General features: G+C 37.0%; 1 protein-coding gene across 2 annotated transcripts in view; it reads left to right on the top strand.

Annotated features, from left to right (window-relative positions):
* EFHC2 (EF-hand domain containing 2) overlaps positions 1 to 27,420 on the top strand; it is a 257,613-nt gene extending 230,193 nt beyond the window's left edge. The window contains exons 12-13 of one of the 2 annotated variants that reach the window (XM_027875591.1): positions 3,866 to 3,968; positions 27,119 to 27,420. In XM_027875591.1, coding sequence (XP_027731392.1) covers positions 3,866 to 3,968; positions 27,119 to 27,220 — 205 coding nt within the window. In that variant the 3' untranslated portion in view covers positions 27,221 to 27,420. The remainder of the gene's footprint in view (positions 1 to 3,865; positions 3,969 to 27,118) is intronic. The other variant, XM_027875590.1, reaches the window with a different exon arrangement.
* The last annotated feature ends 514 nt before the right edge of the window (positions 27,421 to 27,934 follow it).

Below are 27,934 nucleotides of genomic sequence, written 5' to 3'. Positions count from 1 at the left end.
GTGTACTCCTCAGACCACCGAGATCTACAGAAGGAGAGGTCCAATTAAACACCTGGAGATCAGCATAGGGGAGAGGAAAGACAGAGGGACTTTGCAGAAGGCCTGGAACCAGAATGACCCTCAATATCCCATGGGGATCTGACAAGACCCACAGGAATAGACACAACCCACTCTCATTTGGGGATCATGCAAGAAGAAAAAGTCAGACAGGCCAAAGCCAGGATCAGCAGAAGACCACTGGAAGCCTGACATGGAAATCAGGAATTGAGGCAGAAAATGGGGTCTTAATACTGTCCAACCCACCCAGTTTGCAGTGGCAGTAGAATCCTGACTACAGAAGAAACAGAGCTAAACAAAGCTTACACAACTCATCCAAGAATACCAAAAAGAACTGGCCCCAAAACAATTATAATACAAGAATTGAGGCTAAAAATAACAGAAGTAAAAGTAAACAGAAGAAAACAATGAACATAATAAAGAAATGTTATGGATTAAGAGATGCCCAACAAATTATGTTTAAAGGCATCATAGTTAATGAAATAATATCAGTACTTGAATATTTTATTTTTTCAAATACATGTAAAAACAATTTTTCACATTCATTTTTAAAAATTTTGAGTTTCAAATTCTCTCCCTTTGTCCCTTCCCTTCCCACTCTCTGAAAGGGCAAGCAATTTGATACAGGTTATGTATGTTCAGTCGTGTAAAACACATTCACATATTAGTCATGTTGTGAAAGAAAATACAGACCAAAAAAAGTCCAAGAAAAATAAATTTAAAAAAATATGCTTTGATCTGAATTCGGACTCCATCAGTTTTTTCTCTGGATGGCATTTTTCATCATGTCTTAGGAATTGTCTTACATCATTGCATTGCTGAGAATAGCTGCCATTCACAATTGATCATTGTACACTATTGTTGTTACTGTGTGCAATGTTATGTTCTCCTGATTCTGTTCACTTCACTCTGCGTCGGTTCATGTAAGTCTTTAAAGATTTTTCTGAAATCTGCCTGCTCATCACTTCTTATAGTGCAATAATATTCCGTAACAATCATATACCACAACTTGTTCAGCCATTCCCCAATTGATGAATATCCCTCAAATTACAATTTTTTTTACCAGCACAAAAAGAACTACTATTAATACTTCTATGCATATAGTTTCTTTTCCTAATTTTTTAAAAATCTCTTTGGGATGCAGACCTAGTAGTGGTATTTCTGGGTGAAAGGGTGTGCATAGCTTTATAGTCCTTTGGGCATAGTTCCAAATTGCTCTCCAGAAAGGTTGAATCAGTTCACAATTCTCCTGACAGTGCATTAATGTCCCAATATTCATTCAAATTCACTTTTAGCCATTATCCTCATGACATCTACTATGCCAAACAAATAGTTTAATGAAAAAATAAACTGATGATTGTTAATTTCTTAGGTTAGGAGACAGTTCTTATTGTTTCATCAAATCATTTTCTTCTCCCTAATTCTGTGCTTTATACTTCCAATGTATGAAATTCATGGCTGGAGTGAATATTCAGGATAAAGTCCAGCATGCAGCCAGGAGAGGAAAGTATCCTTCTCCTGGTTACTCACTCCTCCCTAGATTTTTTACTGAAAGAGCTCTCCCCCTTTTTCTCCCCCTACTTGAATAATCCTTCCCAGTTTTCTTTGCACGATCATTATCTATGTCATGGCCCCATATGTGAGAGCACTTCAGGACTCTCCCCTGTGTTTTCTTCCGTCTTTGAATCATTCTCTTGTAAATTTCATAATTTTATATGGTTTCAATTATGATTTCTATGAAGATGACTTCCAAATATAGAAATCCGACCCTACTCTCTCTCCTGAATGCCAGCTCCATGTCTTTAACCGCTTGATGGTCATTACCACGCAAATGTCCCACAGGCATCTCAAACTCATCATGTCAAAAACAGAACTCATCTTTTCCCTAAACCCCACCCCTTCTCCCAGTTTCTCAATTTCCATCAAGGCACCATAATTCTTCTAGTAAGTCAAATTTTCAACCCAGGAGTCACTCTGCATTCTTCATTTTTACTTAGTTCCCATATCCAAATAGCTGTCAAGCCTTATTGATTGTACCTACACAACATTTCCCTCATCCATCTCCTTCTTGCTACATATGTGGACATCATTCTAGTTCAGAACCTCATCCATTCTCATCTGGATAATTGCAGTAGCCTCCTAAATGGTCTCCCGGCCTCCGGGTCTCACCCCTATCCAATCCACATAACCACCAAGTCCATGGCATCACATATCTAGAGCCAGAATGGACCTGGCAGGCCATTTATCCAATTCCCTTATTTTATAGATGAGGATCATAAGGCCCACGGTGGTAAAGTGATATGACTGAAGTCACACAGCAAGTGTCAAAGGCAAGATTTGAACCCAGGTGCTCTGACTCCAGAACTGGTACTCTTTTTCCACAGTCCCAGATATTCCAAAAGCACAGACTAGACCATATCACTCCACTGCTCAGGAAGCAATCCTCATTGTCTCTATGAGAAAATGCAAGCTTCTGTCTACTATTTAAAACCTCTCACAATTGAGCTCCAGCCAATATTTCCAGGGCAGCCAGACGGCACAGTGAATAGAATTCAGGGCCTAGAGTTAGGAAGACTCATCATACTGAGTTCAAATCTGACCTCAGACACTGACTAGCTGTGTGCCTCTGGGCAAGTCACTTAACCCTGTTTGCCTCAGTTTTCTCACCTGTAAAATGAACTGGAGAAGGAAATGTCAAATTGCTCCAGTATTTCTGCTAATTAAATTACAAATGGATTTGCAAAGAGTTGGACATGACTGAAACAACTGAACAACAGCTATATTTCCAGGCTCATTATGCATTGCCCCTTTTTTTTACACTCTGTGTTTCTACCAAACTGGCCTACTTGGTTGTCCCTCTTTGCATTGGCTATCTCCCACCCCTGGAATGCTTTCTCTCCTCTGCTCTGCCTTTAGAACCCATGGGGTCTTTCATGGCCCAGCTTCAGTGGTGCCACCCACAAGAGCCCGTCCTGATTCCCTTACTTCTTAGGGCCCTCTCCCAAGAAATGATCATGTATTATGTTAATGTATCTGTTTATATATGATTGAGGTCAGAGACAGTTTTATTCTTGTCCCATAATTTCCAACACCTAAAGCAATGCCTGGCACATAGTAGGCCTTCAGTAAATTTCTGGTGAATTGAATTAAGCTATAAATTACCATCATTTCAGATAAAGTATAACAGTGACACAGAGACTGAATGCAAAAACTTAAAAATGAGTCAGTCCATAAACATTTAAGTGCCTTCTTTGTGCTGGGTATACAAAGAAAGATTAAAAAAAAACAGTGCCTGCTCTCAAGGGATTCACAATCTAATGGGGGAGACAGCTTGCAAATAACCATAAACAGACAAGGTCCATAAAGGATAATTGGGAGGTCAAATAGAATCATTTATGTTGAATTTATATGCTTAGTGGATTCCATTTGATCACTTTTAATGTTTGTGAAAAAATTGATCTTGTCATCTCTAGAGTTCTTTAATTTGTTTCCTAAACTGTTTTTTTGAAAAAAAAAAAAACCAGTCCTTTGTTGTTCTTGTTTAAACATGAAATTGGAAGTATTTTGCAGAATTATTTAAGGGAAAAAGTACTGAATTAAACATCTAATAGGTTTTTAACAATGTCTGCTTTATGTATTTATGTTTCCATAAAATGAAATAACTTTAGACAAGATTAGATTTTCTTCAGCTAGTCTATAACTTTATTTAAACAATATATGGCAATGTATTTTAAAGATAAAATTAACGATGACATTTAGTTCAGTTCTGACTATGGAATTAATCTGTATATGAAATTTATGTTTTCAGGTTTCAGGACAGCCAGGAACACATCGACTATCAGAAGTTTTTCTGTGCCATAAACTGGAGAGTCAACCAGGTTCCTCCTTCCCAGGCGCTCACCCGTCCAAATGTAAAGATCAATGCATATTTCTAAAGCTATCTAGACAAAATCTTCTAAGGTTTAAAAAAGAGATTTACCTTTGGTGGCCTTTATCTTAGAAATATCATCATAATACAGTGCATGAATACTTGTTGCAAATAGGAGACGTATTTTTAAAAATTACAATATGAAATTGTTTAGTTAGAAAAAAACAAAGGACATGGGACAAGACAATTCTTTGGAAATTTTGGGACTGTCTGAATTCTCATTTGAGAATTTCACTGAGCCCCTAAGATTTCAATGTACCATGTATTTTAGAATACTGTGTTTTAATTTAAAAAATGTTTTAAATAAGAATAATTTCCATAATAGGCAAGTACTAAAGCGGAACAAATGCTGTATATGATACTCTAGAAAATGGACTTGTTATTCTATTTGTACCTACATATACAAAATATTACAGCTGAAAAGAACACAAGATAAGAATATGAACATTTGCAAAATCATGTAAAAAAGGAAGGTGGAGCAATATTATCTTATAAAGCAGTAAGAAAAAAGGGCATAAAACCATTTAAAAGAAAGCTTGGTAAAGAAGTCCAGCTAAGAAAATCCATACTGAGGGAATTCAAGGATGAACATGGAAAGCAGGCTACAAACAGAAGAAAAATGGAAAATATTTGCAAAAAGCATTTCAACATATTATTTTCTCCATCAAAGATAGTGGAACCATCACATATGAACCCTAATCACAGTCCCTGAGATGCTTTTAGAGGAGGGAGAATGTCACTAGAGAGAAACAAGAAAAGATACTACATTTCTCTTGGTTCTCCTCTTACTTATCTGACTGCTCTTTCTCACCCTCCTTTGCTGGATCTTTATCCAGGTCATACCTGCTATCCATGGGTGTCTGACAGAACTCTGTCCTGGGCCCTCTTCTCCTCCCCTTCTGTATACTATTTGACTTCATGATCTCATCAGTTCCCATGAATTTCAAACTGGATGACCTGTGTACATCTTAAACTCCAGCATATCCACAAATGAACTAATCATCTTTCTCCCAAAACCCTTACCCCCTTCTAAACTTTCCTCTTACTATCAAGTGCACTTACTGTCCTTCTGGTCACTCACGTTTATACCCTAGCTGTCATCCTTGATTCCGCACCCATCCCTACCACCTATCCAATTTGTTGGCAGGCTTATCAGTTTTACCTTTATGATAGCTCTTCTGTATATCCCCTTCTCTCCTCTCACACTGACACCAACCTAGTGCAGGCAGCATCACCTCACACTTGGACTGTTGTAATAGCTATTTGGCTCCCTGCCTCAAACTCTCCCCCCGCCCGTTCAGTCTACCCTCCACTCACTCCACTTGTCTCTCTAAAGCACAGGTCTGATTACGTCACCCACCTTCTCCTGCCCCACTCAGTAAACTCCAGTGACTTCCATTTATCTCCAGGATCAAATTTAAATTTGATGTTCAAAGCCCTTCATTACCTGGCCCTTTCTACCTTTCCTGCCTTCTTACTCTGTGATTAAATGACATTGGCCTCTTTGCTGTTCCTAACACAAGTGACTCCTCCTCCCAACCCCACGCATTTTCTTTTTCTCTTCTCTTCTTTTTCTTTTTCTTTTTTTTTGAATAACATTTTATTTTTTTAAATTACATATAAAAACAATTTTTAACATTTAAAAAAAATTTAGCTCCAGATTTCCTCCCTTCCTCTTCCCCCTCTTCCCTGAGACAGAAAGCAATTTGATATAGGTTATACATATATAATCATGATCTATATTATTCATGTTGTGTGAAAGAAGAGACCAACAAAATATAAAAAAAGCAAAAAATAGTATGCTTCAATATGCATTCAGACTCCTTGAGTTCTTTCTCTGGAGGTGGATAATATTTTCATATGAGACCTTTGAATCACTGAATTGCTGAGAAAAGCTAAGTCATTCACAATTGATCGTCATACAATATTGCTGTACCTGTGTACAATGTTTTCTTGGTTTTACTCACTTCACTCTGTTCATGTAAGTTCTTTCAGGTTTTTTTGAAAGAATCCTGTTCATTATTTCTTATAGCAAAATAGTATTCCATTACAATTATAAACCCCAGTGATTTTGTCATTCCTCAAATGATGGGCATCCCTTAATTTCTAATTCTTTGCTATCACGAAAAGAGCTACTATAAATATTTTTGTACATGTAGGTCCTTTTCCTTTTTGTTTTTTTGTTTTTTTACCTCTTTCAGATAAAGACTTAGTGGTGTTTCTGGGTCTAAAGTTATGCACAGATTTGTAGCCCTTTGGGCATAGTTCCAAATTGTTCCTTAGAATGGTTGGATCAGTTCACAGCCCTACCAACAGTGCATTAGTGTCCCGATTTTTGCACATCCCTCCCAACACTTATCATTTGCCTTTTCTGTCATAGTAGCCAATCTGATAGGTGTGAGGCAGTGCATCAGGGTTGTTTTAATTTGTATTTTTCTAATCAATAGTGATTTAGAGCATTTTTTTCATTACTATAGATATTTTTGATTTCTTCATCTGAAAACTACCTGTGCCTATTTTTTGACCATTCATCAATTGGGGAATAACTTGTATTCTTATAAATTTGATTCAGTTCTCTATATATTTGAGAAATGAGGCCTTTATCAAATACACTTGCTATAAAATTTCCCCCCCCAGCTTTTTGCTTTCCTTCTAATCTTGGCTGCATTGTTTTGTTTTTTTTTTGTTTGGTTTTTTTTTGGTGCAAAGCCTTTTTAATTTAATACAATCAAAATTATCCATTTTACATATTGTAATGTTCTCTATCTTTTCCTTGGTTATAAATTCTTTTCTTATCCATAGATCCGGCAGGTAAACTATTCCTTGCTCTCCTAATTTGCTTGTAGGTATCACCCTTTATGTCTAAATCATATACACATTTTGACCTTATTTTGGTATATGGTGTGAGATGTTGATTTATATTTAGTTTCTGCCCAATTGCTTTCCAATTTTTCCAGCAGTTTTTGTGAAATAGTTAGTTTATGTCTCAAAAGCTTGGTTATTTGGGTTTATCAAACACTAGATTACTGTGGTCATTTACAATTGTATATTATATACCTAATCTATTCCACTGGTCCATCACTCTATTTTTTAGCCAGTACCAGATTGGTTTTGATGATTACTGTTTTATAATGCAGTTTGAAATCTGGTACAGCTAGGCTATTCTCCTTCACAATTTTTTCTATTGCTTCCCTTGATATTATTGTCCTTTTGTTCTTCCAAATGTATTTTGTCATTATTTTTTTTTTAGTGCTATAAAATACTTTTATGGTATTCTGCTTGCTATGGCACTGAATAAGTTAATTAATTTAGGTAGAATTATCATTTTTATTATTGGCTCTACCTACCCAAGAGCAGACATTAATATTTTTCCAATTATTTAGATCTGACTTTATTTGTGTGAAAAGTATTTTGTAATTGTGTTCGTATAGTTCTTGGGTTTGTCTTGACAGGTAGACTCCCAAGTATATCACCTACAGTTATTTTAAATGGAATTCTTCTTTCTATTTCTTGCTGCTAGACTTTGTTGGTAATATATATAGAAATGCTGATGATTTATGTGGGTTTGTTTTAGGTCTTGAAACTTTGCTAAAGTTAATTATTTCAAGTAGTTTTTTGTTTTAGTTGATTCTCCAGGATTATTTAAGTATATCATCATATCATATGCAAAAAGTGATTGTTTTGTTTTCTCATTCCTTCAGTTTCTTTTTTTTCTTTTATTACTATAGTTAGAATTTTTAGTACAATATTGATTAATAGTAGTGATAATGGACATCCTTGCTTCACCCCTGATCTTATTGGGAAGGTTTCTATCTTATGCGCACTACAGATAATGGTTGATGACGGTTTTAGATAGATACTACTTATCATCTTAAGGAAAATTCCATTTATTCTTATGCTTTCTAGTATTTTTAATAGGAATTAATGTTGTATTTTGTCCAAAGCTTTTTCTGCATCTATTGAGATAATCATATGATTTCTGTTGGTTTTATTATTGATATGGTCAACTATGCTGATAGTTTTCCTAATGTTAAACCAGCCTACATTCCTGGTATGAATCCACCTGGTCATAGTGTGTGATCTTTGTGATATATCTCCTTGCTAGTATTTTCTTTAATTTTTTTGCATTACTATTCATTAGGAAATTGGTCTATAGTTTTCTTTCTCTATTTTTGCTTTTTTTGGCTAGGTTTAAGCATCATATTTGTGTCATAAAAGGAATTTGGAAGGATTCCTTCTTTGCCTATGTAGTATAGTATTATATAATTGTTCTTCAAATGACTTGTGAATCCATCTGGTCATGGAGATTTTTTATTAGGGTGCTCATTGATGGCTTGTTCAATTTCTTTTTCTAACATAGCATTATTCAAATATTCTGTTTCCTCTTCTGTTAGTCTGGACAATTTATATTTTTGTAAATATTCATCCATTTCACTTAAATTGTTAAGATTTATTAACATTTAATTGGACAAAATAGCTCCTTATAACTGCTCTTTTGGTGATGAATTCATTGACTGTGAATTCACCCTTTTCATTTTTGATAATGGCAATTTGGTTTTCTTCTTTCTGTTTTTAAATAAAATTAGCTAATGATTTATCTATTTTATTGTTTTTTTCACCAGCTCTTAGTTTTATTTATTAGTTCAATGATTTCTTTCAATTTTATTAATCTCTCCTTTGATTTTCAAGATTTTCAATTTGGTGTTTAACTGGAGATTTTTAATTTGTTCTTTTTCTAGCTTTTTTAGTTGCATGCCCAATTCATTTATCTGCTCTTTCTCTATTTTATTGATGTATGCATTTAGAGCTAAAATTTCCCCTAAGTACTGCTCTGGCTGCATCCCATAAATTTTGTTATGTTGTCTGATGGTTGTCATTCTCTTTAATGAAATTATTGATTGCTTCTATGATTTGTGTTTTGACCCATCCATTCTTTTGGATTAAATTATTTAGTTTCCAATTAATTTTTAATCTATGTTTCCACAGCCCTTTATTGAATATATTTTTATTGCATTATAATCTGAAAAGGATGCATTTGATATTTCTGCTTTTGCATTTGGTTGTGAGATTTTTTATGCCCTTATACATGGTCAGTTTTTAAGTAGGTGCGGAGTAGGTGTTGTATCACTGAGAAAAGGTATATTCCTTTCTATTCCCATTCCGTTTTCTCCATAGTACTTTCATATCTAACTTTTCTAAAATTCTATTCATTTCCTTAACTTCTTTCTTATTTACTTTTTGGGTAGATTTATCTATTTCTGAAAGAGGGAAATTGAGGTCCCCCTCTAATATGGTTTTACTGTCTATTTTCTCCTGTGACTCATTTAACTTTTCCTTTAAGAATTTGGATGCCATACCATTTGATGCATATATGTTTAGTATTGTCTATGGTACCTTTTAGCAAAATATAATTTCTTATTTCTTTTAATTAGATCTGTTTTTGCTTTTGCTTTGTCTGAGATCATGATTGCTACCCCTTCTTCTTTTTTTTTTTAATTCATCTGAAACTTAATAGATTCTTTGTATCCCAGTGACTAGCACAGTGCCTGGCATATAATAGGTACTTAATAAATGTTTATCGATTGACAAATTGGATCAAGTAGTAAGAAAGTGCATGCTGGACATGATATGATTGTAAGAGCATTGCATCGAAGGAGCAATATACAAGGTATCTGAAGGAGGGAAAGATGTGAGAGGAGTAGGAAAAAAATATTGAACCTTATTACTACAAAAAAAGAAGACTAATAAAAACATTAATCATTACCAAGCTATGTCTTCCTTTCCCATTTATACAAAATTTTTATCAGAATCATCTGTCCACTAACTGAGGACATCTTTGATGAGAGGCAGCAACAGATAGGTTTTTGATAGTGATATTCAATAGTAGATTACATATATGACATGTCACAATTGACTGAAAGATGTAGAGAATATAATGTCACATTGTGCTTATTTTTGGTAGATTGGAAAAGCATGTGATCCAGTAGAGTAAAATACCACTTTACAGGATCTTTTACAAAAGGGTATCATTTCCATATATCAAGATCTTTCAGGATTTTTTGAAAGATCTAATAATGAAAAGAATCCTATTCATTGACCTTCTGAAATATGAGATGAGGCATAAAACAGGGGAGTTATATACTCATCAAAATTATTTGCTGTTGTGATGGAGATCCAGGTGGAGGATTCCCTCTGGATGGTGAGGTCCTCCAGATTGTGGATGACATTGTGTTAATTGCATTCACATGCAAGACATTGTAGAGTCAACTGGAAAAATTCTGTAATCATTTAGAGGATTTTGAAAGCCCATCCATCCATACAGGAAAGAACAAGAGGTGTAAAGAATGTCTATTGGGCAGATTTGAACATTCATTTCAGTGGACATGCTACAGAGTTTTTCCAGCAGTATGTATATCTGGGACAGAACGTATAGATAGCCAGTCAGCTCTATCCAGCACTAAGGAAGAGGAAATTATACTGAATGACTTTCAGGAAATTATAATACTCTTTTATTGACTTCAAGCTTCCCACTGAAAGAAAAGCTCATCTTTTCAATATGAACATTTTATCAATATTTTCATATGGCAGCAAAACCTGAAATGTCACTGACAGAAGAATTAAAAATGAGTGTCACGTAAAGGATAATGGAAAAATGCATGGTAGTTGTGAATAAGTTTCAAACTCTAACCAATAATGGTCTCTAAAGAATAGGAGTTAAAGTGTGTCACCCAGGAATTATATGACAGGAAAAAAAATGGGCTGGTCCCATGATAGGTGGACCTCCAGAATGCTCTACTGGTATACCTGCAATGGTGGGAGATATTAAGGAAGTCCTCCAGCAAACTAGATGGATACCTTGTGGTGAACGCAAGAGAATATGAGCCAGAATCACTCATGATGGGCCAGAGTGAATGGATTTCTGTTCTGGGCTGGTTCTGACTCAGGCCAGTCCCCTGGGAGTTTAGGTTCAATATTGAAACACAAAATAGACACATGAATCATTCAACAGGTAACAAAGGGAGTTTTACTTAGCCAGACCAGGAGAAGGCTATTTAGTGGGGTTAGACTCAGAGGCCACTTCCGTTTGATTCAGCTGCGTGAAGCTCCATTGTCAGAGCTGCCATCTTTTTTTCCACCAGTTAAAATTCAGAAAGTTCTCTGAGCTTCTTGTAGCTTATATATACAGGTGACCAAGAAATGATGTCAGTAGCTAGAGCCCATTAATCCCTGGAGGCAGCCAACTCTTGAGAATGGTTTTAACACTTTTTGAGGAAAAATTGGGCTAACGTGCCCAGGAGAATGGATTAGGATACTACACCTGCCATAGTTGTGATCTTCTACTTCATTGTAGGGAACTTGAATCGATGAGATCCTAGATCCATTTGAGTATCAAGAGTTTGAGATGGTACCAAAGAAGGCTTTTATCACACCGATAACTCCACTAAATTATTTCTCCTTAATCCTGAAATATCCGTAGAAAAAGTAAAAGAAAGTCATCTCAATATTTTTAAATCAATACTAGAGAGTCAAATGAGATACCATATGTAAAGCACCTTGTAAATCTTAACATGGTGCATAAATGCTAGTTATTAAGTGTTATTATTATATGTTTTTGTTATTATCTGGAATTTTATAGGTATCTGGATGATTAAAATTTTTGTTTTTCGTTCGGATGTTTGGCATCATAACACCACCTGTATGGTAGATATAGCTAGTCCTAGGTTGGGCAGTATATGGTTATCAGCTATAGGCATTGAATATGAGTGTTTTTGAGAAGGAATTTTATTCAAAGCAGATTAAGTAAATTTATCCAGTTACAGGATACTAGGCAGGGTTTCCAGTGGCAGCAGACTTCTACTGTTCCTTCTCATCCTCTATAAAAAAGAAACACAGTTAATCCTTCAGACCAATATACCCTTCTAGTCTGGTCATAATACCACATAATTGAATCCTCTAGCTATGAGAATAAACAAGTGGCCAAAAGGGTTCAAACTTTGGTCTGGGCCAGCTGACTGTTCCCTGGAGATGTTAAGGACTAAGATCTTTATTGATACTAGCCAAGTGTTCTGTAAAAATAAAATGATTCATTTAGTATGGGATCAGTGAGGCTGCATTCTGAATATTTGATTTATTTGGCCGCTAGCAATCTCTTCCATACCTAGAATTCCATACTCACAAAATATTTCATTATCCTTTCTTAGAAGTATTAAAAGTATCTTGCTCTACTAAAAAGAACAATAACAACATTTTGATCCATAAACAAGTCAATTAACCTTATGTTCAGAAGCTCATTATGTTTAATTCACCTCACTGTTTCAGCATGGTGGAGAGGAAAGGGCACTGTACTGGGAGGGTGACATCCTGAGTTCTACTCTTCCCTCCATACTTTATTAGCAGTATGGCCCTGTGCAAGTCACATAACTTCTCTGCACATCTGTAACAGAAGGAATATGTTACGTATTATATAATAGTAGCACCTCAGTGGTCTTGAGACAGGGGGGTTAAGCACACTTAGTAATACTACCTTTTGAAACTTCCTTTCTAGTTCTAAGGTTCTATGGTTTTATTTCTGAAAAGTGAGAGTCTTAGTAGACCAACAGCTGGGTGCAGTGCATTGTACTTGAGATGACAGACCAAGAATGGAATATCATGGAGTGGCTATGTTCTAGATATGAATGAAATATTTCCTTCAGGGAGAGATATTGAAGAAGTTAGGTTGTTATTCATTAGGACTAGAAGAGCTTTGCCCAGAAAGTGTCCCAATAAGCTTGATGTCTTAACTTTGAGATGGTGACTTCTAAGAGAAGATGCCTGTTGTGATAACTTCAAGATACTTGTAAAAGGAAGCCAAATGTGAAATGAAAGGATTGAGTTAGATGATAATGAGAATTTAGCTGGAATAGAAAGACACTCCCATAGGTCTTGGAAAGAAAAAAAAAATACTTTCTGTTTGGGATTAGAATAATAATTCCCAGAACGAAAAATGAATTTTTATTGAATACTATTTAGGCATAATTTTATAGAGCTCATGCATACAGATGAGGTAGTAAAATTATAGAGGCCAGGCAATAAGTAGTTCATGTTCTATGAATATGGATCCTAGGATACTTCTGTTCAGGTCTTCCCTAACCAACTCTTTACAATTGATCGTTTGATCCCAGAGCTTGACCTGGTTTACCATGTGTGTGTGTGTGTGTGTGTGTGAGGGGGATTACCGGTAGGTCTGCCTCCTCAGGGAGGAGAGGCTCTGATTCACCTCTCTTTACCAGATGACTTGGATTATTCTCTTCCACAGTTATCTGAAAAGTGGAAAATGGAAAAAATACATCTTTCCTGGGGAAAGATTGGGAGCTCCTGTTCCCATGGAGTATTAGAAACTCAGAGTTGGAAGTGCCCTTAGATGCATAAATCTCTCCACATATCCAATGACACACATTCTTTAGATTTTATTTGACATGCTCAGAGCACTGGCATCAGTACATAACTAAAAGACTAGTTTCTTCTTGTAGCAGCCAGGTGGCACGGGATAGAGTGCCATATCTAGAGTCAGGAAGACTCATCTTCCTGAGTTCAAATCCCACCTCGCACACTTATGAGCTGGTTAACTCTGGGCCAGTCACTTAACCTTGTTTGCTCATCTTTAAAATTAGTTGGAGAAGGAAATGGCAGTATCTTTGCCAAAAAAAAAAAAAAAAAAAAAAAAGCAAACCCAAATGGGATCACAAAGACTCAAGACACAACTTAAAAATGACTGAATAACAAAGTTTCTTTTACTTTCCTTGGCCTTGTTTCAATAGTTAAATGCTTAATAATGCAGATCATCTTTGGTTTTATTTTATATGATATGCTGGCTCCTTCAGGGCAGGAACTGTTTTCTCTCTCTCTCTCTCTCTCTCTCTCTCTCTCTCTCTCTCTCTCTCTGTCTCTCTCTCAACTGTCATTAGGCATAGTCCAATAGTAGCTTAGTTAGTGATCAGAAGGGTGATTTATCTTTCCCTGTTCTGTGTGAACATCCCTGGTTCCAACTTTATTGCTGTCTTTACTGTCTTATGTTTTGGAGACATCACTTCCATTTTGTAGTGATTATCCACAGATGGTGGCTATAAAACTGGCAGAAATAGGTCCCTTTGGTTATGAGCCTGTCTGATTAATCTCAGAATTAAAATTAAACACACACACACACACACATAAATAGGTACTTGTGGAAACTTTTTAACTTTACCTTTCTAAGACTGGCATCTTATCTTTTGATATTTCAGAGGACAATTCGAGGAAGCTGCCCTTTAACTACTGCAACATAAAACAGCATTATATGTTAATACGTGATATCATTCCTGTCATTGTTCTGTGACATGTAGGCCTTAGGCAGGGAAAGCAGGAGGACATTTGTGAGGCCCTTGAGCCTTGCCTTTCGGGAATATGTCTTATTGTTGGCCTCCTTTCTGCTTGTATGTTCCTGATTTTTGGAGACTGTGTGTGAACAGTTAATTGCCTGTTGGACTGTCAGAAAAAGAGAATAGCTTCATTCTAGCTTAGATTATTAAGAACTGAAATCCAAGCTTCTTTAGCGTGCAGCAGACACATAGGATGAGTTAATGTTGCTTTTAGATAATAATGCCAATTCTTTCAAACCATAGTCTTTACATTTTGGAAAATGGTAGATAGATTTGGTAGCATGGTATTAAGGGACAAAAAGGAATAGCAGATTTTACTCTTGTGATTAGATGTCACTGCCATCTCTTAGAAATTTCAGAGGTTTTTTTTTTTCCTTTCACTCTTCAATATCTTATGTAGCCTGCCACTTGTCACTCTTCCATGTCTTTTACCTTCAATCTCTCCTTATCCACTGGCTCCTTACCTTTTTGTCTTACAAATATGTCCAGGTCTCCTCAGTCCTTAATAAAACTTCCACTTTACCTTTCTCATCTCTTCAAACTATGGTCCTACATGTCTCCTCTCTGTCACAGTTAAATTCTTAGATGAGATTGTCTATATTAATTGCTTCCATTTCCTTACCTGCATGTCAGTCCCTCATCGACTTACTTTTGACCTTACCACTCAACTGAAAGTGCTGTCTCCCAGGTCACCAGCAATCTCTTAATTGATCACTTCAATGGCTTTTTATCAGATCCCATTCTACTTGACCTATAGCTTTCAAACTTGTTGACCACCCTGTCCTGTTAAGCACCGTCTTCTCCATTGGCTTCTATGATACTGATCCCCTCTGCTTCTCCTCCCATCTGTTTGATTTTTCTCAGTCTCCATTGCTGGTGTGTTAAAATTGTACCTTGTTGTGGTCCCCTTGACCACCATCCCCTTCCTAGTCAGTATAATAAGTTTTTAAGTAGCCACTATAAAGAAATAACAGTAGGAAACAAGATTGTAAAGGGGAACCTAGAAGTCATATACAGACTGTCCCAAAGATCAAAGGAGCGTAATTTGCAAACAATATTATATATTAATCAAAAATCCCATCCTGGTAATATGCATTAAATCAAGGGAAACCATGTATGTTTTGTTGTCAGGGCCTTTTGGTCCTATGATACATATGTAAATCTCAGGTATTTCCAGACATCGGCAGTAAGGCCAGCAGCACCTCAGAGAAATCTGAGATGACATGGATGTGTTCATTTTAAAGTTTTAGTGACAACTTTGAGATGATCTGGATATGTGAATGAACCAACCCCAAGGTGGTATAGCTAAGTTAGTCTGTCCTACATCAAAACTCTATAAAAATAAGACCTCAAACTCCTATTCCACCCCAAACACTCATCCATCTTCATCTGTCTGCATGCTATCTAATCCTCCCAAGTCTAATCCATGCTTACATGGCTTATTCTCCATGCTTCTCCTCGTCCCCATTCTCTTCCCCACCTCTGCCTGCCTTCTTTCACCCCCCTCTCCCTGTCCCCATGTCATCTGCTTCTATATCCCTTCTCCCTTTTCTCACTGCTTGTCTCTGTACTTGAAATGCTGTTTACCCCTACATCCTCTGTGCCTTATTAAAGTGTGATAGTAGCCTTACTTCCTGCTGCCATTATGGTCTTTCCTAGTGAGTACCCAAAGAACTGGGTGTGCCTACTCCTTTTCATATTTTCATAAATTAATTAGCAATTCAGTTGGATTATCATCCTCTTTCTGCCCAGTAAATATAGACATCCCCCAGTGTTTTGTTATAGACCCTCTTCTCTACTTTCATGTCATTTTCTTCCTTGGTAATCTCATCAGTTCCCAGGGTTCATTTCATATCATTCAGATATGCAACCAACCCAAATCTGTCTCCTGAACTACCACCCTATATTTCTAAATGCTTGCTGTACATCTCCATTTGCATGTCCTCTAACTATATCAAGCTCTACATTTCCAAAAGAGACCTCTACTTCCCACCTCCCCAAACCTATGCCTTTTCCAGAATGGCTTCTCGATTTCTATTGATAGCACCATTATACTTCAAGTCACCCAGATTCACAACTTTGGAGTTATTCTTGACTCTCCCTCTACCTCATCTTCCCTCATGTCTGTTCAGTCCTATCAGTTACCACATCTTGTCCATGCTACCTTTATTTCTTTTCCATCTATGCCCTTCTAATTTCACTCAGATGACCTCTAGCCTAGTTTAGGTTCCATCACTTCTTTCCTAGACTATCAAAATAGACTCCTAATTAGTCTCTCTGCCTCCAGTTTTTCCCTTCACCATCATCCACACAGCTGCTAAATTCAATATTCCTAAAACACAGATCTGTCCGTGTTATTCCCTGCTCATAAATCTTCAGTGGCTTCCTATTGCCTCTAGGGTTAAATATAACCTCCTCTGTTTAAGCATTTGAAGCCCTTCACTATCCAGCTTCTACTTTCCTTTGCAGTTTTATTTCAAATGACTCTCCTCTACTTGCTTTCCATTCCAGTCATTTTGGTCTATTAGGTTTCTCCCTACATTTCTCCCAATATACCACCAGTGCTTCTTCACCAGTTCTCCCATGTGTATGGAAAGTAATTTGCTTCTTCCTCAGAGAATCTCCAGCTTCCATTAAATCTCAGCTCAGGTGTTCTTGTGTCTCCTACACAAGGCCTTTTTGGATCCCTCCAGTTATAAGCAACTTATGTACCTCTTGAAATTCCTTTCTTATAATTTTGTGTTCACTCACCTGGTTATGCATTGCATTCTTCTAGCAGAATGTGAATTCTTTTAGGGTAGAGGCTATTTAAATGTTTTTCTTGTATTTTCAGTGCCTGCTACATAGTAGGCACTCTAAAATATTTGTTAAATTGAATTGCATTATGTTTATTTATGTAGATATTATACTCCTCAGCTCATTCCTTGTATATTCCTTGAGGACAGCTACTATTGTTTTTGTCTTTGAATCTCCTAGCATCTAATAGTGTCACATAGATATATATGTAGTAAAATCTTAGTAAATATATGTCAAATTGAATCTAGAGCAAGAAGGGACCTAACAAGGTAGTATCCTGTTTCTAAAGATAAAAAAACTAAAACCTAAGGGAAGAAGTGCCCTAGGTCACATAGTACTTAGAAGAACCTATATTCAAACACCAATTCTTTGACTCCAAATCCTATGCTCTTTTTGCTATACCGTGTTTCCTTTAAATTAATTGACACATTTCTGATATTATTTTTATATGCTACCAATTGGCTGGAATAATGAATCCCTGGAAGTAGTCTCATTATTCACATTTGTGATAAGAATTTCCATTGGACTACAACCAATTAAAATATTTTATATAATTATAATTTTGAGTAGTGTGAATTTGAATATATGCAACCACCTCAGAGACTTATTGTTCATACTAAATAGGACCTAGCTGCATAGTGTTTAAAGAAGCATGTGGTTGTATATGAGAACTGAGATAAAAACTCATAAGACAGTTATGACCACATCATTCCTCTCATCAAAAACCTTCAGTGATTTTCTATCATAATAGGATCAATTACAAACTCCTTTGTTTGGCACTTAAGTCCCTACATTTCCCAGTTCTAGCCTATCAATTGATCTGTTTTTCTTTCCTTCTTTTCATATATCACCTAAACAAGACTACTAACTACTCCCAGACATACTGTATCCAGCATCCATGTGCTTATGTAGGCTATGTAGAATGCCTGGAATGCACATCCTCCTCATCTCTGCCTGCCAGAATCCTTCTCTTCCTTCAACACTTCGCTCAAGTGTCACTGCCATTCCTGATCTTCTCCTAACCCCATTAAGCTGGAAATATTTTCTCCCGCTTCACATTTTCTAGAACAGTTTGTCTGTGCCATTCCTTTCTTCGTTCCATTGCTACCTGTGTAATCTTGGGTATTTTGCTTTATTTAGCCAGCCTCAGTTCCATGTCTATAGGATGGTCCTGTACACCTCTAGAACTATGACTTTATAACTTGTATTCTCTGTGTATGTCATAGCCTCATCCAAAAGAATACAAACTCTTTGAGGGCAGGTGACTGACCCAGCATCGCACAGTTATATGTGCCAGAGGCAGGACCTGAACCCAGTTCTTACCAGCTCCAAGGCCAGCTAACAATCCACAGCGCTCCAATGACTCTCCTTAGGGGAGACCATATGACATTAAACAAAAGTAGTTAATTTAACAATAACATGAAAAGGATATTTGGAAAAATACAACTTTTATTCAGTTGTGTGTAGCTCCCCTTACCTCTAAATTTGACGCGGTGTTGCACCCAGTTAGAAGGGGGCCCATCAAGCCTATAGAATTCTATTTTTTTTTTTTTTTTTGCTTTTTGTTGAGGCAATTGGAGTTAATTGACTTACCCAGGGTCACACAGCTAGTAAATATCAAGTGTCTGAGGTAGGATTTGAACTCAGGTCCTCCTGACTCCAAGGTGAGAGCAGCTATCCACTGCTCCACCTACTTGCCTTAGGAATTCTAGCTGCTTATATACTGAGCTCTTTATTCTTCAGGCAACCAGGAAGCTTTCTCAATAATTCCCCTGGACCAATTAAACATCAAAGACAGCTTTCCTGCCTTTTTAGGGAAAAAAAATCAGTTTAGCCTAAGTCAGGGACTTCGGAAGATGTTACAAAACTAGTCTGACTTACATGGAGTGATTTCGCTCTTACCACATCCCACCCTTTAGTGGCAAGGTCCTAAAAATCTTCTGGGAGAACTTTCACCATATCGCAATATGATCAATTACAAACTCCTTTGTCTGGCATTTAAGTCCCTACATTTCCCAACTCTAGCCTACCATTTGATCTGTTTTACTTTCCTTCTTTTCATGTATCACCTAAACAAGACTACTAACTGTTCCCAGACATATTGTATCCAGCATCTGTACACTTATGTAGGCTATCTAGAATACCTGGAATGCACATCCTCCTCATCTCTTAAATGGCCTTAGAGCTATTACTAGACAACCCTAACCCCAGAGATGTGAGAAGACTTGTGTTGGCAACACTGAAGGAGGAGCTTAGGGCAAGTTAAAAAAAAAAAACAAGCAAACAAAAAAATAGTAGATGTTGTTTCAGCCCCTTAAAGTACTGTAATAGTACCACGTTGATCGTATATGAAGGACTCAAAAACCAAAAATCCCCATCATGGGTCAAGATCCCCATCATGGGTCAAGGTCATCTGCAATAAAGTAGTAAGAGGTTATTATTCTTTTTGCATGCGTCCTGTTCCAGGACTGGGGTTGGTACTGAGATTCTCCCTCTATTACCACCTATTCAGCATTCCTGGTGCATCAGCTCCCCTTCTCTGGGATTCTTAAGGAGGGAGGTGGAGATAACAATCACTTTCTCCCTTTAGAAGCCTCTGCTGAGGGACTGAGACGCAGTATGATTTAGTGGAAAGTGCCACATTTGAAGTCAAACAAACTGAGTTCAGATCTTAACTCTTCCATTTTAATACCCGTGTGACCTTGGGAAAATTACATAACCTATATAAAGTCCATGATTATTATTACCAAGTGCTTACAATGCCAGGCACTGTGTATATAGAGATTCAACATAGACTCTGACCTCAATAACTTACAACTCAGAAACATTAATTCATTTTTTTCGTGACTTGGTGGAAAGAGAAGAACCTTCATAAAGAAAGTGGCACCTGAATGGAAGAAAGCACAACCTTGAAAAAAGGAGTGTCTAGAGACAGGTGTCTGTTCAAAGCAGAAGGTGACCGCACGAACAAAGGCATGGAAATAGAGAGCAGGAGAGAAATGGGGGATGGAGTGTAGTTCACTTTGGCCAGAAGTTAGAGCATGCAAATGGTAATATAATTTTCAAAACAAAACTAAATTTCTTTAAACTTAACATGTTTATCATGATATGCCTTGGGATTGTTTCCTCAGTTTGCTACCCTCCTTTTTATGAGTTAATCTACCATTAAATTGTAAGGTTCCCCTAGGTCAAGTGCTGTGTTTCATTTGCCCTTGGTTTCTTGTCCTATACATAATGATAGGACCTCAGTAATGTCTACTCAACTGAAGTGAGTTGAAACATCATATTTGTCATGAAAACAAAACCATAGTCATCATGTAGGGAATGCTTACTATCCACATGGCAACTGTGCCTTAAAATGGCACTAAGGTCATCCTTTCCTTGAGGCTTTCCTTAAATCCTTCCAGCTAAATGAGCTTTCCCTCTCCAGATATCTTATCTCCACCCGCATCTTTTTTTTTTTCCTGAGCCTCTCCTTTACGTCCATCACATTGTCCCTTGTGTCCAGGCCATTTGTGTTTGTGTCTCATCCTCAATTCCATTGGATTGTCATCTTATAGACAGCTAAGCATCTTGGCATCCCCAGTGCCTAGCACAGTGCCTCACGGGTTAAAAAAATGCTTGTTTAATTAAATTGTTGTGTGGGGAGTAATAGGGAGGAATCAAGTAACATGTCTATCACCCTTGGAGATAAATAAAGATCAACTCTTTTTTTTTTAAATTAGCAACTTAATTAGCCTCTGTTATTTTGTTGTTTTCCTCTCTCGTATCTGGCTGCTTATACTACAGTGGAAAAAATTTTAAAATAGAATTAGATATAATCCAATTAAGTTGTCGTTTAAAAACGTCAGAGCAGATAAATCCAGAGCCTCTTAACTCACACATAGCTTTGCTGTTCTGACTCAGCTGCTGATATTGAATGTGTTTCCATTCAGCCTCATTGTCTGCTTCCTGTTTCAAGAGTTACGGATCCACGATTTTTCAGATCAGCATCTGCTTTCTTTCATCATTTAACTACAGTGACTTTAATAATCAACTTATTTGACTTCTTGAGGGGCTTCCCTCATGACTAGTTTGAGCAGTTTGTTGGTAACTCTCCCTGGTGCTCATTTCCCCCCGTTTTATCATAGGTGACACGAACTATTCTGTTGTGATTTTATCACACATCTCCTAGCTCCTCCGCCTTCCAAAAAGTGCTTTGTGCCATAGAATACTTATTAAATTAAAGCAAAGGGAATTTGATTTTGTTTTGAAAATTTAATAACAACTTTCAAATAGTTGGAAGCCCTCTTGAGGTGTCTGTCACAAAACCAAGACTAGCAAACCCTCAGAGGCTCCACAGAATAGCAGAAGTAACATCAGACTTGATTTTCTTCCATTCAGGACTGATGTTCAAATTACTTAACCTCTCTGATCCTCAGAGTCCTCATTTGTAAAATGAGGGGATTGGTATAAATGACCTCTTTGGTCCCTTCCAGCTTTACGTCTATAAACTTATGAACCATGGTGCACGAGGTACTGGGGAATGGCATTTTTTTTTTCTTCCTGTGATGCTGTATTCAGGATCACATTTTCTAAACCCATAGGTGATTATAAAGAATTTCCCATTTTGGGGTTCTTATTAACCCATAATGACAAAAATCACATAGACTTTTAGATTTTAAAGATGCACATTGCTTGTGAGAGTGAGATGTTTTTCTTCCAAAACCACAAACAAGATTCTTCCTTAATTGTGGTAGAAGTTTTCTTCATAAACCTTTACTGTGTCTTTGCCAGTGTTCATTTTCTACTTGTAGGTATGTGCATTATTTAGCAAATCATGTGATTTTTTTTTCTTTCAAAGGAGAGAATGAAGTCCACAGGATAATAAATGCAGAAAATGCTTTGATTGCACAAGGGTACAGAGACATCCTACTTTAAGTGAAATCCAGTGCAGTGTAGGAAAATTTTGGATTCACCAAAAACATAAATTGGAGAATGATTATTTACTTCACAGCAAGATATTTTTACTTTCAAATTTACTTTCAAACTGTAATCTTCCCTTGGAAAAAGTTAGCTGTGGAATAAACTATGTATGAAGCATTTATTTTTTTGCCACCCCATGTAATTCTCTCTCCTGGCTTCCCTTTTTGCCCTCAGAAGCCATGTTCCATTCCTATTAGTTAATTGCTAGAATAATCTTCCTGATAAAGCAAGTGAATATCTATTAAGTACCTAGCATCCGCCAGGCACTGGCACAAAAGTGACATACTTCTGTGCCCTTAAGGAGCTTCCCAAGTCTGAGGCCTTTAGATCTCATCAAGAGGTTCTGTGAAAAGATCTCCTTCCCCATTGTTCTTTGGGAGTCCCAGCTCCTGAGGGGCTAGAATTTCCTTGAAGTCCCTGGCCTTGGAGTCTGATATTTAATTGGAGAGATAAGTACCCAGAAAATAATTTAGAAATTGTAAATTGTAATTTGTAAATTGTAAATTTAGAAATTGTAAATTGTAAAATTGTAAAATTGTAAAAAGCATAATAAAGTAGTAATTAGCAGTACCATTACTATCTGTGAGCAAAATTAAGAGACCAGTGAATGGAGTAGGTAGGTGAAAAAGGCTATGTGTAGGAAATTGTGCTTGATCTCAAAATATGGACAGGATTTTAATAGATAGAATATCTTTAACTTTTCATTTCAGGAACTAAGTAGTTCCATTTAGCCAAATGCCATTCATTGCTTATCTGTTTTACTCTCGTGCTTGGGCAAATCTCAAGTGTATCATTACTGTAACACAATTTATATTATTTCTCTCTTGCTGTTAGAATTTCATTCATGAGTTCTCCCTATTTCTACCACATAAGTTATGGGGAGAATTTTTGATCATCATAAGAGAATTTGGGAAACACATGTTTCCCAAATGTGTTTTTCCTCATTATAGGTGTCAAGTAAATAAAATGTTGCATGAAAAATGAAAGAATAATTGTTTACATATACATATACATGTATGTATATAATACATATATAGGTATGTGTGCATATATATAAGTACATATGTGCATGTATATGCAAGAGAGGCAGCATTCCTAATATATGTGTGTCCATATACATATACAGGGCAGCTCGGTAGCGCCATAGTGCACAGAGCGCCTGACCTGGAGTCAGGAAGATTCTTCCTGAGTTCAAATCTGAACTCAGACACTTGCTAGCTGTGTGACCCTGGGCAAGTCACTTAACCCTGTTTGCCTCAGTTTCTTCATCTGTACAATGAGCTAGAGAAGGAACTGACAAACTACTCTAGTATCTTTGCCAAGAAAATCCCAAATGGAGTCACGAAGAGTTGGACACAAGTGAAAATGATTGAACAATCACACATACACATGCATATATGTGTATTATATATATACATAAATACACAATACACATATAGGTATATTTATATACCAGTATATACGTACACTTACATACATGTACATATGTATCAGTGTGGCATTTAATAAATGTTTATTGACTGGTTTGTGTATAAATGTAAATGCACACATATGTATACACAATACAAAGGTGCATGTTAAAACTGCACGAGATTTTGGAGACATCCTTTATAATTTTGCTGTACACAAAACACTGTTCACAATAATTCTACAAAGTGGATACGCTAAATATTATTATTTATAATGAAAATGAAAGTGAAACACTTCTGAAATGTTGTGACATTCCCTAAGGTCACATGGCTAGTAAGGGCTTGGTACCCCTGGGAACGTAAGCTCTCATGGCACTCACTCTTCTGTGCCGTGGATTTCCTCATCTGTTAGGCAAGGGAGTTGGCCTGGATGGCCCCTGAGAATCCCCTCAGATCTATCTGCATTGATGATCATGAGGATCTATAGGTAGATCTTCTCACTCCAAATCCATGCTCTTTCCACAACACCAAGCTTTCTTGCTACAATTTCTGGACAATTATATTTGTAGTATTTCATCAATATCAAGAAGATAAATGCTTAAAGATATAATTTAATGGTATGAACTGCTTTAAAGTTGTTAAGAGAATGTATTTGACTGCAAGACTTTAGTGTAGAGTTGAACAGCTCATAACCACTATTGATCAAAATGCACCTTTATTCCATAACTGTCCAGAATGAAAGACGTTTAACTCATGTCAGTCAGTTAGTCAGTGAGTATTTAGGAAATACTTATTACATGTCAGTCACTGTTCTAAGAGCTAGGGATACTAAGACAAAATCATGGAGGAGCCCATATCCTAATGACAGAAACGAAATGCCAGCAACTATGTATGTACAAGATATATGCAGGAGAAATGGAAGGTAGTCGCAGAGAGAAGAGACTTGGTGGGGAGGGAAAGGTGCCAGGTAATACCTCCTGCAGAAGTTAAAATTCGATCTGATTCTTGAAGAAAGCAAGGACAAAGAAGGGAGGAAGTAGAGCATTCCCCTAGGGATAGCTGTTGTAAATGCATGGAGTCGGGAGAGTATCATGTGTAAGGACGAGCAAGTAAACCAGTGTTGATAGACTGTGGAGTATGTGTGTGTGTGTGTGTGTGTGTGTGTGTGTGTGTGTGTGTGTGTGTGTGTGTGTGTGGAGGTGGGATTGGAGAGAAGGAGGGACCAAGCAAAAGAAGACGGGAAAAGTCGAAAGTGACCAGTTTATGAAGAGCTTTGAATGCCAAATAAAGGACTTTGCATTGAATTCTGGAAGTAATATGGAGCCACTGGAATTTTTTGAGTAGTCAGGGTGACATGATCAGACTTTAGAAAAAATCACTTTGGCAGCTAAGTGGAGGATGGGTTGGAATGGGAAGATGCTTGAGGCAGAGTTATCAAAGCTTTTGAAATAGTGCAGGCATAAGGTGATGAGGCACTGGACTGTGGAGGTAGCTCTGTGAGTGGAAAGAAGACATATATGAGAAATGCTGCAAAGGTAAAAACAGTAGGATTTGGCAGAGGATCAGACATGTGTATTGAGATCGAGTATGGACTCAAGGAAAATGCCACCATTGCTCGCCTTGGATAACTGGGAAGGATGATAGTGCCCTTGACAGTAATAGGGAAGTTGGAAAGAGGATTGGTTTAGGGGGAACGATAATGAGTTCTGTTTTCAACATATTGAGTTTGAGATGCCTATGGGACGTCCAATTTGAGTGCTGAAATACTAACTGGGAATCTTGTGATTTGAAGCCCTAGAGAGACAGTATCGGCCCACACTACATCTATATAGCATTTAATTATGTAGTAGACCTACATGGGTTGACAGTTTATAAATCACTCCTCTGCATAAGCTTTTTATTTTAAAATATGCTATTAGTTGGGCTATGGGGGAGAAAGTGAATTAATTCACTTGGAGTTGCAGATGTCAGTTGGTCTAGTCATTCTGGAAAGCAGTTTGGCGTTATCCCTCCCAAATCACTTAATTGTGCATTCCCTTTGACCTAGCAATACTACTACTAGGCCTATTCTCCAAGAAACTCAAAGAAAAAAACTCCTGTATGTAAGAAAATATTTGTAGCAGTATTTTTTTTTGTGGTGGCAAAAGCCATGGGGGTGCCCATAAATTGGGGAATTATAAAGTAATAGTATATAAATGGAATGGAATACTTATTGTACTATAGGAAATGACGAAGGGGATGCTTTCAGAGAAATCTGGGGAGACCTGTCTGAACTGAAGCAAAGCAAAGTGGACAGGACCAGGAAAACAATTTATACAATGGCAACATTATAAAGACAACTTTGAAAGACTTAAGGACCGTAATCAGTGCAATGATGCATACTGCTCACCTCCTAACAGAGAGATAAGATGAACACAAGCTGCAGAATGAGATGTACATTTTTGGACATTGGGCCATTGTGGAAATTTGTTTTGCTTGACTATACACAGTTGTTACAAAGGTTATGTTTTCCTCCAATGGGGAAGATTGTGGAAGGAAGAGATAACAAATGTTTGTTAATTGAAAAAATAGAATTAATCAAAAAAATAGCCTGTTAGTGACGCCAATGTCATGCCCATATGAAGCTGATCAACAGCCTCTTTTAAGTCTTGCTAGAATTGGCTTACTGTCTTACCTAAAGATAGGTAGGTAGGACTGTGTTTGCCACTGGTGAACATAAGATCATAGATTTAGAACTGGAAAAGAACATAGAGATCAGCTATAATAGCCACCTAATTTTATAGACAAAGAATCTGAGAACTGAGAAAGGTAAAGTGATTTTCCTACAGTTAAGATGTTAGCAGAGCAGACGTCATCTTGTGACATCATGTGACAGGAGTCACATGACTCCTGTGTGGCACATGGGCTCCTCCAATGCCCATGACTGAAAAAGAAGAATGACTCAATTCATGAATTGTCATTCTTTTCACACATCCATCATTAAAATGAATAATTTGTTAAAGTAAGGTATAGATATGCCTTGAGTAGAGATCTAAGCCTATGAACATCTCGACCAAGGTGTTCAGTCTTTGTGGTAAAATGAAATGCTTAGAGATACCCAAAATATTTCCTTTTTCTCATAGGCATTCAATCAAGATAGCCTAGGGCAAATAATTACTTAGCTATTGACAAGAGAAATATAATATCCTAATTTTTAAAATTTTCTCAGAAAAGTACTTAATCTTCTCAACCGTATACACAGTATCCTACCCAGGATTATAAGAACAAGAGATAGTGACCGAGCCATGGGCTAGAACCCAGATCTCCTGACTAGTTCTTGGTCCAACCCTTTTTATAATATACTTGATGGAGGAACAGTAACCACAGTACTCTTATGACTGCCAGTTCAGATTTTTCCTTTCTAGATGATGAACAAATGAAGAAATTAGGCTCATAAGGATATGAGTCATTATATGAAGTGGACTGTAGCAAGATCTGGTTTAAAAAATCTGTTTCCTCAATAGCTTTCATGTAAGTCATAGATAACTTGAGCTGCAAATTCTAAATATGTTCTTGTTTCTCCTGTGCAGAATGAAGATGTCTGGAGTTATGTGGCTCCTCCTCTTCCAGTGAAATGCATCAGATACTTGCCACTCCTGGAGGATTTATTTGGTCTTGAAGATCAATCATGATGTCAGTATAGGTCACCTCCTTTTGAAATTAGTGTTTTTGCTTCATCAGGGTTACCAGGATGAATTCAATTTCTTTTAAAATTAGAAAAACAATGATATATATTGAATTTAAATTCTGAATTCCAATGTAAAAGTATAGTTAATCTATTCTGTCATTTCTGAATTTCAAAATATTATGTTGCTGTAACACTGAAACTAATAAAAAAGTACCTTCGTTGTGTGTATGACATTAATATTCCACTCTTTTGAAAATTTGTAGTGGAATGGAGGTGACCCTGGGTTTCTGAAGGCAAGCAAAGTGGAGGGCCTTGTAGCTCTTTCCAAGTTGGAACAGACTGTAGATCTGTGGGGCAGTTGTCCTTTAGCAGGAAGTTGAAAATTGTCCAGCAGAGGCATTTGAACCAGCTAAGCACATGTTAATTAAGACAAGAGGGAAGCTTTCTCTGTGTAATTAATTTGAGAAGTTTCCAATCAACCTGCTGCTATAGGGTATGGGCAGTTATTTGGAAGCAGCTGAAGGAACCTTCTCATGACATGCAAACATACTCATTGGTGTTGTACTGATTGGGTTTCAGAGACTAGAACTTCTCTCTAGATGAATGTCTCACTCCCTCTGGGCTTTAAAAGTAAGCTGTGAGACCCAACATGGCCCTTTCTAACTCTCATACTTCAAAATTCCCCTTTGTCTTACAGGATTGGACCTTGTATATTGGA

This window comes from Vombatus ursinus, unplaced genomic scaffold, assembly GCF_900497805.2.
Source record: "Vombatus ursinus unplaced genomic scaffold, bare-nosed wombat genome assembly UNPS02014809.1, whole genome shotgun sequence".
Taxonomy (NCBI): Eukaryota; Metazoa; Chordata; class Mammalia; order Diprotodontia; family Vombatidae; genus Vombatus; species Vombatus ursinus.
The sequence above is the reverse complement of the archived record's forward strand: the minus strand, read 5'-3'. Positions and strand labels throughout refer to the sequence as shown.